The sequence below is a fragment of the Borostomias antarcticus genome (genome assembly GCF_949987555.1).
Source record: "Borostomias antarcticus genome assembly, chromosome: 2".
Taxonomy (NCBI): Eukaryota; Metazoa; Chordata; class Actinopteri; order Stomiiformes; family Stomiidae; genus Borostomias; species Borostomias antarcticus.
Genome location: NC_140235.1, coordinates 445,035 through 455,658, shown reverse-complemented (window position 1 = coordinate 455,658; position 10,624 = coordinate 445,035). Strand labels below are relative to the sequence as shown.

At 42.3% G+C, this 10,624-nt stretch overlaps 3 protein-coding genes across 3 annotated transcripts in view; 1 reads left to right on the top strand and 2 right to left on the bottom strand.

Annotated features, from left to right (window-relative positions):
• Positions 1–249, top strand: part of tial1 (TIA1 cytotoxic granule-associated RNA binding protein-like 1) — a 9,535-nt gene extending 9,286 nt beyond the window's left edge. Inside the window, 1 exon segment of the mRNA XM_084457160.1 lies at positions 1–249. This exon segment is cut by the window's left edge and continues 1,614 nt beyond it. The gene's annotated coding sequence lies outside the window, so the exon portion shown is untranslated.
• A 1,228-nt stretch (positions 250–1,477) lies between these two features.
• Positions 1,478–6,515, bottom strand: pkd2l1 (polycystic kidney disease 2-like 1; the record flags this gene model as incomplete). Its single annotated transcript, XM_084461359.1, has 15 exons — positions 1,478–1,624; positions 1,741–1,861; positions 2,001–2,134; positions 2,230–2,347; positions 2,469–2,590; positions 2,691–2,789; positions 2,876–2,996; positions 3,211–3,392; positions 3,492–3,662; positions 3,750–3,978; positions 4,065–4,289; positions 4,390–4,643; positions 4,827–4,954; positions 5,736–5,849; positions 6,194–6,515. 15 exons carry the CDS (start codon positions 6,513–6,515, stop codon positions 1,478–1,480), a joined length of 2,487 nt encoding a protein of 828 aa, XP_084317485.1.
• Positions 6,516–9,294: 2,779 nt separating this feature from the next.
• atoh7 (atonal bHLH transcription factor 7) lies at positions 9,295–9,711 on the bottom strand (the record flags this gene model as incomplete). The annotated part of the gene is made up of 1 exon (XM_084461358.1): positions 9,295–9,711. One exon carries the CDS (start codon positions 9,709–9,711, stop codon positions 9,295–9,297), a length of 417 nt encoding a protein of 138 aa, XP_084317484.1.
• Positions 9,712–10,624: the final 913 nt, after the last annotated feature.

Genomic DNA, 10,624 nt, shown 5'->3' with positions numbered 1-10,624 from the left:
TTAAGAAGCCTTAACTTAATAAGTCAGTTACTGCACCCTGTATCATGTTCTGCTCTGTTAGAAGACCGCTTGTCCCGATATTACGTTTGTGTGCCATTTCCAGTGATTAGCTGGAGAGAAGTGATGAATTTTGAGTTTGAATTGCATGTATTTGAAATGTATTATGATCTTGGTTGCTCAAAGTATTGAATGTAAATGGCAAGTTTGCTTTTATGATTAAGAGAAGTAAATTCCCTTTTCAGTTGAAATTTCAATGGGTCTCAATTAAAATAATTTTTAAAAATAGCAAACTTTGACTTTTGATTCTAGAAAATACATAGATTGATATTTCTATACCGATATTGAGAAATAGTTTTTGGTCATATTTATAATCCATTTTAAATATTGAAAAAGAAAAAAGGTTGAGGTGCTTAATATGCTTAAAATTACAGTATATAACTGACTATTGACACATTGATCAGGCATTCTTTTATTTACTAAGTATAAGTATCATAAGTACAACAAAACTGCTGAATTCTGTCTTTATACGCTTTAAACACTGATCTATACAGTAAAATCGGTCATATTCTTAGTTGCATGTTCCAATGGATGTTTGTGAATTGTCGAACATTAACTCAGTAAAACTGAATAGACTAATATGGTAAATGGTAATAATAAAGTAGTTATACGGTATAGAGTCAAACATTCATTAAGTCAGGTGTGAGGTGGAGCATGTTATACACAATATTGTACATAATGTAACTTTGTATTGATCACAACAAATGCTTTAGAAATAAATAACGTGACCCGCTACAAAGACCAGTGATCACCAGTAATCACCACTACTAGAAAGACCAGTGATCACCAGTAATCACTACTACTAGAAAGACCAGTGATCACCAGTAATCACTACTACTAGAAAGACCAGTGATCACCAGTAATCACTACTACTAGAAAGACCAGTGATCACCAGTAATCACTACTACTAGAAAGACCAGTGATCACCAGTAATCACCACTACTAGAAAGACCAGTAATCACCAGTAATCACTACTAGAAAGACCAGTGATCACCAGTAATCACTACTACTAGAAAGACCATCACATTCTGCAAGGTTCAGCGATAGTTAGAGGAAAAGCAGGAGTGTCATCTACAACATACAGGCCAGCAATCTCTCCTTGAGCAAATGATTGACCAGCTATTACTGTCAACGCTTTCTGTACATAATATGCAAAGAATTCAACTTAATATATCAGTATTTAGTACAGTATAATGAACAGTGCAGTATAAATTACTTAAATGGACTCAAGATCTGATTGAAATGTAATTATCATTGTACCTCAATTGTCATAAAAGTATAAACAGTAATGCTTGAGATGGTGAATGATTTGCTGCAGACTTAAACACATGGAAAGGGTGTTATTTCATGTAGATCTTAAAACGTTGAACCTCTTTCAATATTGAGTACGTTCAGCAAAGTTTCTCTCAGTGTTAGATGATTACATGTGAGTGTTAACCGTGGGCCAGCCTTTGGCCGGGTTCAGCCCGTCATACGTGGCGTTCCCAGCCAGAGCAGCTGCTCTCCTTGATGTCTCAGCTCGGTCCAGTTGGATCAGAACTTTACCATCTGAAGCGTTTTTTTCACTCTGTGGAAAGCGACAAGAAACACTCTTAGACGTATTGGTCTTTGATACTTTTCAGCTGTCTTTGTATGATATTGACAACAGCAATAATACTGTACATCCATTTAGGCTACACTTGCCTTTCCCATTATTTCCTTGCCTTTACTCTTCTCCTGCAGTTCCAGTTTCTCCATAACAAAGTCCAGCCTCGATGTGATGGCAGCTACAGAGCCTTCTAGCTGGAGAACCTGTCTGACCAACCTACAATACAGGAGAGGGACATGCTATCCATGAATAGTCCATGCACGCATGTTACAGTGCAGTGTGTACCCAAACATACATTCACATGGAGCTCTACCTTGACATTAAATGAGGGTTTGGGATGTAATACTCAACACACTTGTGAAAGTCCTCCTGCTCCTGCTGGGTTTGAGCGGGGCTGTTCTTCTGCTCTGTGGAGAACGTAGCAGGTTCCTCCAGGGAACCGTTACCATAGCTTCTTCCAAGATCGCTCAGCTCAGCACTAAGAGCATCCTGATTTTGTGACGGGAAGAAATTTAATGTATTGCGTTTTTTAATGTAATTTAATATTCTTGATATTTGGACTCTCGTGTTGGATGTCCACTGACCCTTTTCTCCTCCAGCTCTCGTTTCATCCTTTCTTGCTCCTCTTGGTCCAGAATTTGGTTTCCATCACAATCAAATTTGGAGAACGCAGCAGAAATCTCGTGGTCAGCGTGTCCCATCCTAAAGGAACGGGCAGAAGAGAGGGGTGAGTCGAATCAAAACCTGAATTCCACAATTGTACAAAACTTATGTTCGATTTGTTTTTATGTTGTTTTTTTTTAAACTAAGATTGAAGACTTACTCTTTCAGAGTCTCTCTAAAGTCCTTAAATTCAATTTCTTTCGATCCAGACCTCAGGGCCTTTTGAACATCGGATATCTTCTCCTTTTTAAGTTTGAGCTTCATAAATGTCTTCGTATAGCTCTGAAACATCAAAGAATTTTTATTTATTTTATTTTATTTTATTTACCATGTGTACAGGATCTATCCTGTCCTTTGTTAATAGTGACACTATTGCTGTTACCTGTTTGATGAGGTCGGTTATTTGCAGTTCATCTTTTTGTGATGACAGCTCCTCCTTGACCTCAGAATATGCGTCATTGATAATCGCCAAGAACATGTTCTGGGGAAAAATGAGTGAGGAATATATTTAAATGATGTTCACTTTTTTGAAAAGTGATAGAAAGTGTTTAATTCAGTGCCACTTACAAGCAACACGAAGAAGACAAAAAACACGTAGGTGACGAAATAGATGGGCCCCAGGACTCTGTTGGCTCTTTCAATGGCGTCGTAATCAAAATCTCCAAGAATAATCCTGAACTGGGTGAATCTACAGAGAGAAAAGAGTGATTGATTCATGCTCTCTTCACAACCTGTTAAAGTAAGTAAGTAAGTAAGTAAGTAAGTAAGTAAGCTTTATTTATATAGCGCTCTTCACAGCACGGATGCACAGAGTGCTTTACAGTAATACATTAAAATGGCAATACAACACGAGACAAAATTAAGAAGCTTTCTGTCTGTCCTGAGATGACTGCTGCTCTTACATGCACTTGACAAAGTTGCTGAAGGATTCCACCTCTGTTCCGAAGAGCAGATAGCCCAGTTGAGCGTAGGCAAAGAAGACGATGAAGAACATGATGGCGAAGCCCATGATATCTTTAGCACAGCGGCCCAGAGTGGAGGACAGCTGAGTCATGGTCTTATTGAAACTGATGTACTTGAAAACCTACAAGAACAGGAGAGGATTATGAGTCATGCTTTATAATGAGGACACTTATTTGACATAATAATATGACGCACTTTCAGGAAGAAACCAATTCACTACCTTTATCCAAGCGAAGAACAAGTTCACAGCATTCATGTTGTTGTACTGCGTTTGCCAGAATGCTAGAAATTCAAAGTCTGCATAGATATCGGGCTGCTGCAATAGTTTTCCAAGTAATTTATCCACTTTAATGGTGCGAAAAACATTGAAGATGATTGCGACAATGGCAAGCTGTGAAAAAACAGACATTTGTTATTTCCATGTTCTCATAATGGGAATTTGATCTGCATTGAAAATGACACCTCATTTACTTCTTACCAGTATGACCACCAGATCCAGAATGTTCCAGATGCTCTTAAAGTAGGAGAACTTGTGGATGCGCAGCTCAAGAATCTCCTCCACAACATAGTAGAGTATGAACAGACAGAACACTATCTCACAGCCAATGACGAAGTAATCCCAGTGGGTGATGTAGCGAATCAGCTTCACGGTTCTTATCTGGTAGGAGGGTATTGCTCCACCAGTAGCAGGAAACTCAACCAGTAACCTGCAGAACAAGGAAAATACTGCTATGACCACTTTGATTTTTTTTAAAGAATCTTAAACAGTGTCATTGTTCAGTCTTCCTCCCACCTGATGACGCAGAACAGGTTGATGTTGGCGTTGTAGGTGGAGAAGTCGATGAACACGGCCCTGGTGCCGCGGTCCAGCCACAGGTTGCTCATCATCTCCGCCAGGACTGCAACGCTCTCCTCCTTGGTTCTGCCCAGGTCCTGGTAGTAGCCCGACCCGCTGTAGGTGGTCAGCAGACCCCAGTGAGACGAGCCCTTGATCTCCTTCTCCGGGTGATACTGCCAGCTGCAGACGAGTGAAGAGAACACTTAAAAACTCAACATTTTCCACCAAACGCTCTCAGAAACGAGACACTGAAACATCAACAGAAAAACGTTCAACTCACGCAGTTCCGTTGATCAGGCCAAAGTCCAGGTCGTTCTCCTTCTTCTCGTAGTAGACGTCAAAGCAGTCAGTGATTTCATTTTGGAAGTCGCTGTGGACCTTGCAGGAGTTGTTCTTCACCTTGATCTGTCTCATCCTGGGCACGCCTAGCAGCAGGTTCTCATAGTAGATGAAGGACTGGTCTCCATGATCTAAGGACTGGTTGTTGTACCACTTGGTCCAGTACAGGCCGTCCAGTAAGGGCCCCTGGGTGTACTGTTGACACACAGAGGGACAGCATGAACAAGAGCCAGTTTGGGAAATTGATGATAGAGCATCAGTCTTTACCTCAGCTTTTTATCTGTGCTACATCATGGACATTTTATACCTTTCTTCTAAACAATGATCACATCAATCATATGCCCACATTTTTGTTGAGGAGCTCAATTATTCACTCACAGTCCAGAAGTCGGCCATGCTGCTAACGGACTGAAACTTGACCCCGCTGTCGCCAGGCGTGTTCACAAACAGGTCCGTCATGACCTTGGTGTAGTAGTAGGTGCTGGAGCTGGTCATTCCGTACGTCACTGGAAGAACACGTCGTTATGATCAGCCATTCGTTCATATCAGGCTTTGGTCAGGCTCTGGCTGCAAGGTTGTCCATTCAAATGGCCAAGATAAGGCCAGGTTAAGGCAGACGCGCTTCTCATTCAAGACTTGTCATTGAGCCACGTTCATGCCAAACGAGGAGCCACAGGATATATAGCTGCTCATTTGTTTGAAGAGAAAACACATCGGCTGACGTAAGTGGCCTTTTCAAACAATGTAAATCCAACACAGACAAAGAAACAAAGGCTTGAGCTGGGGCTCTTATCAGGGCCTGACAGGGGAGCGGGGGCCATGTTCTTTTCAGCCATAATGCTCCGTTGGACAATGGACACTTAGACAGCCTGAGAGAACTGCGAGGGATTTTAACAACACGCACTAAAGCACAATCCACTGATGAGAGATCAAACTTCTCACGATTGTCTTTACCTACAGTAACCAAGTAACAGTAACAAAATATTGATTAATCAATCAGTTGAATCTTGATTTGATAATTTCAAAGATATACATTTTCAGATCACCTCACTCATGTTTTTTTGTATTGACAAATGGACATTATTGAAAATTACTGTTACCCCAACTGTTCACAATATCAAAATGGATTACATTCATGTCCTAAATAAACTATGCATTTCAGTCTCTCTTTTCATTATTCAATATTATGTTCTTAGTGTGCTGTCCCTTGCATTGTCACTCCCAGTATCTACTCGATACATGAATACATTACCAAAACTGGACGACAGACATTGCTGATATACTTACAGAGACATAAATCCACAAGGAAAACCACGTAGACCAGTAACTCCCTCACGGTCGTCCTAATAAACAGCTCCCTGTCGCCGGACGTGTTCTCAGTCAGAGTTGTACCCCACAGTCCTACACAAGGAGACATTGACAGAATATAGGAATCAGAAAAATGTTGTGGCAGAAATATTAACGGAACAAGTGACTACATTATTGTCTGAGAGGTGATGGAAGCATGTCCACTGTAGGGACAGCCCTGTAGATGGGACTTCTGGCACAAGCATCTACTGTTCTCAAAACGTCAAGAAACATAGAACCTTTATTTGAGTGAATTAATCTGCTTGGAGCCATATGGACCATGTTCTATTAGAGTACAGTATGTCACAAAGTGACACGATTATGTGACATAAAACCTGAGACTGAGCAAATACCAGACTATAGCTGGACAAACGAACCCACGTAGAAGCAGCTCCTACCTTTGAAGAAGGAGCAGCAGCCCGAGTGTTTCTTCTCTGGACGCAGGTCCAGGGGCGGTAGCTCGGCAGGGAAAGGGCTGGGGGCGGTCAGTCTCTCCCCGGAGCCCTGGAGGTGAGGGCTGGGGGCGGTCAGTCTGCCCAGGCTGTCCCCGGAGCCCTGGAGGTGGGGCTGGGGGTTGTAGACGGTGCTGATGACCCGGGGCAGGGGCGGAGGAGAGCTGCAGTAGCCCTGGTTCACCCACGATCCCTTCCCCAGGCTGGTCAGCTCACACTCCACCTGGCCGCTGAAGTGGCTCTCTGCCCGGTGGGTCAGGCGCTTCATGCTGGCGGGTCTCAGCTGGACCTCAGGAGTCAGAGGTGATCAGGGAAGGTTCACTAGACGTCAGTGAGGAAGAGTCAGTCCAGCAAACGTTGAAGCATCACCTGTCGGTCAGAGGACTTTAAAGGGACGATGACATAATCACTGAGGGGAGGAGCTACCTTTGCATAACACACAGGTTTTTATTTTTTATATATCTTTTATGACCTTTATTTATCCTGGGGTCCTTTAAGACTGAAGACTGTTTTTAAACAACTACAAGAAACAACAATGACTTTTCCAATTTTGATTTGTCTTTAAAAAATGGAAGGATGTCAATACATCACATTATGAATTTAGTTTGGGACTCTCAATAGCATCTGTATTCAGCACAACCTTAAACACGCTGTCACGATCCGTTAAGCACTCATTCATTAACACTGAGACACGCTCCTGTTGAGCAGATTGTCAACATGTCAATCACATCTTCCATTGCCAACTGTTGACTGCTTGTGTTTGAATGAACCAGAGTGAAGTTGCCGTGTCTGATCTTCTGCCCAAAGAGCTGTGAGTATAAGAGGCCACTGTCTCTCCGACCCTTCCTGCATTCATTTAGGAGAAGCCAACTGCAGCCTCCATTAGGTATGCAAACAATCAACACAGCATCTGAATTAGCTTGACCATCTGTATGGGTCAGTACCTCGCATGCTGCCCCCTCACTCCCCCGTTATTGGCTATTCTGGATGACTAACAAATAATCATGAAAAGCAGATTGAATTTAAACAGTAAACAGAATGTGCTTTTATTTGACTCAACAGCTTTGGATTGTGATTGTGAAAATATCTTCTACAAAGATGACCTAACGATTAACATGCCCCACTAAAACAGTTATATAATCAAGTGTTCAATATGAAGAGGGTGGCTGGTGCGGCTCGTATCGGAGGGGTCAGATACTAGATACCTAATTCTTGTCCGGTTATGGACATTCACGCCTCAGTTCCCCTGGACAGAGAGATTATTTACGCCCATTGCTCAACAATAGGGTTTAATTTCTGCCCCTTCGCTGAGGCAGTGGCAGGTCTAGCATGCAGGCGTTTAATCAGCTGCAGCTTGTGACACGATGCCTGGATTCGTAGAGAATCTTCTCCAAAGGTTAATCTTTGGCATTCAAATTGGATTATGGTTTCACGCTGTAACTGTAATGTACAGTTATCTATTTTGTTCTGTGAAACTCTTGATCCCTGTTGATTTAGGGGTGCATGAACAGTATGTGACAAAGATGCAGCCATTTCCTTATGCACCGATTTCAGTTTGGTAGAATAGTATTAATAAATAACATGATGTAATATTGGATAGATAAGGATAACAGTATTTTAAATTATATTTTTAAGCATAAAAAATCTTTCTTGAATTGTGATAAATTCACACCTGCAGCTCTGTCACTGCATCATCATTCAAAACACGTCTATGTTTGGTCGTCCTCTGACGTCATGCCGTCTTATCTCCCAGCACAGGGGGAGGACAGGGTTTCCTATCAGGGAGCAGGACGAGAGCCCTGGACAACAGAGCCCTGGACCTGATCTAGGACCGTCCCTGGACCTGATCTAGGACCATCCCTGATCTAGGACCGTCCCTGGACCTGATCTAGGACCGTCCCTGGACCTGATCTAGGACCGTCCCTGGACCTGATCTAGGACCGTCTCACTAGAACACGACACTTCACACAAAAGAGGTGCGTAAAGCGCTGGTTCCCCTGACAACGCCTCAGCTGGGACAGGTGGCTACGGTTCAAATGAAATCATCAAATCAAATCCAAATGTATTTATAGAGCACGTTTAAAACAACAGCAGTCGACCAAAGTGCTGTAGAAAGTTGGGTCCTGGATAAAAACATTCCACAACAAACCAGGAAACTACAGCAAACAATACAGACATTGAACATGAACAAGGCTACTGGTCACTGGGACTTTCAGAGAGGCAACGAGCAGGGGCTCTCTTTCATTTCCATTCAGTCAACTCAACATTATTTGATTTTAAACTTGAACAATCATTCATATCTTAATAAACATCTTTGAGATTGAGATTTTGTGTCTGCTGAGTTTCATTAGACCTTTAGTCCCACAACAACTCTACTTCTGCATCTCACTGGTTGAAAATAATATGCTGTTGAAGAATAAGTAACAACAGTTTCTTTTCACAAAAATAACTTTTATTTCAGTTCAAAAACTATAATCAAACAAAATAGTTTTGCATTTAGAAAACTAGAACAAAATGTCTTACATCCCACATTTAGCTAGAGAAATTCATGTCAACTACACTCATTGACAAATGTTTTTCTCATGTAAATCTATACTGTAGATTAGAGATTAACATGGATCTAACAAAACTCAGAAAAGTTTAACAAATCCATTGTGAAAACAAAGACAATACTTTCTATTGACAATTGCACGTCTTTTAGAGGCCTGGTTTGTACAAATATGGCAGGTCTATATTGATCATTAAACTATATTGTCTATTGATCATTATACTATATTGTCTATATTAACAATTAATCTAATTGTCACAAGAAAATCTAAAGTCAAAGAATATATGCAAGTCAACTGTGATTTATGACAGAAAAACTCTTGAATCTTGAATCTTTAAAAAAAATAGTACAAAAAAAACAATAATTCAATAAATCCAAATAATACAAATGTATTTACCATCTCCGATATTGGAGCAAACGCCTGTGTCATCAACAAGCACACGTGGTGGTTCACCTGAAACAGCATGAGTGGTTTCCTGCTCATCTTCTCCTCCCTCTATTAGGGAACCTGGAGGCCGTCACACTGGTAGGAGAACGAAGAGTTCATGAAGTCCTGTTCATCCGGGGAGCTGTAACTCATGAGACAAGCATAGTTCTCTGGCTGCACAGAGTCAAAGTGCAGGTCTAGCCACTGCCTGTGGGGGGCGCTGTGCCTCCTGGGGTCTATCAGGATCTGGTTGAGGGCCATGATGTAGCTGAGGGCCATCTGCAGCGTCTCATACTTGGACAGCTTCTTGTCCTCGCCCCACTGAGGGACCACCGTGCGCAGGCGGTCGAAGGCCGTGTTCAGGCCCTGCATCCTCTTCCTCTCGCGGGCGTTGGCCGCCGTCCTTCTCCTGGTGGAGCTCTCGCGCTTCTCTGGACTCTTCGTGTCCGACTCAGATCCAGAGTCACTGCAGCTGGGTCGACGGGACATCGTGTCTCTGACCAGTTCCACGGCCCTGGTAATCCTATCAGCCAGTCTCAACCCTGGTTATCTATCAGCCAGTCTCAACCCTGGTTATCTATCAGCCAGTCTCAACCCTGGTTATCTATCAGCCAGTCTCAACCCTGGCTTTGAGAGATTGTCAGATCTGCCTCCTCTCTGCTCTCCAAACTGCTTGGCCTTGGAGTTGAATGTCTAGTAAGCAGATTGAAGTTAATCCAGACGAGTCGTTGTTCTTCAGAGCTGGGAAGGTCTCAGTGTCTCTGTTCTTGAGGAGAACTGGGAGGAGCTTTTATTACGTCTGAGGAGATGAACAGGTGGTAGCAGGTGGAGCCCCCCCCCCCCTCCTCCGCCCCCTCTCCCCCCATCTTCAATATTGCGTGCTGGGGAACACACCCATGCTGACACACACACCATACACACACACACACACACACAGACATATGCAAACAAAACCTTAATGAAATTCCAATTAACTTGGACTGGTCTATCTAGCCATGGCTTCTCTGAGAGCCATGTGTTGCAGACACTGAAAGTACCATCTGGCTGAGGCAGTTTGTTGACGACGATGATGATGATGAGGAGGAGGAGGAGGAGGAAGAGGATGGTTGAAACTATTGACTACAGTAAAGCAACAAACAAGAAAATCTATGGATTATGAATGACTATTGTTTAGCCTCTGCGGACACACTGAGTTTGTGTATTTGAGAGACATGACACACGTCAGTGGAGACTATAGAATAGAATGAAAGTACACATTCAATAATAATATTTTTCAAGAGTATTTTTGAGTATTTTTTGATGTTCAATACAGCATCCATGAAAATTAATCTCAAATATTCACATCCCATCCCAATTTAAAAATTCAGTTCAATTCAAAAATCCAGTCTTGTAATCACTATTC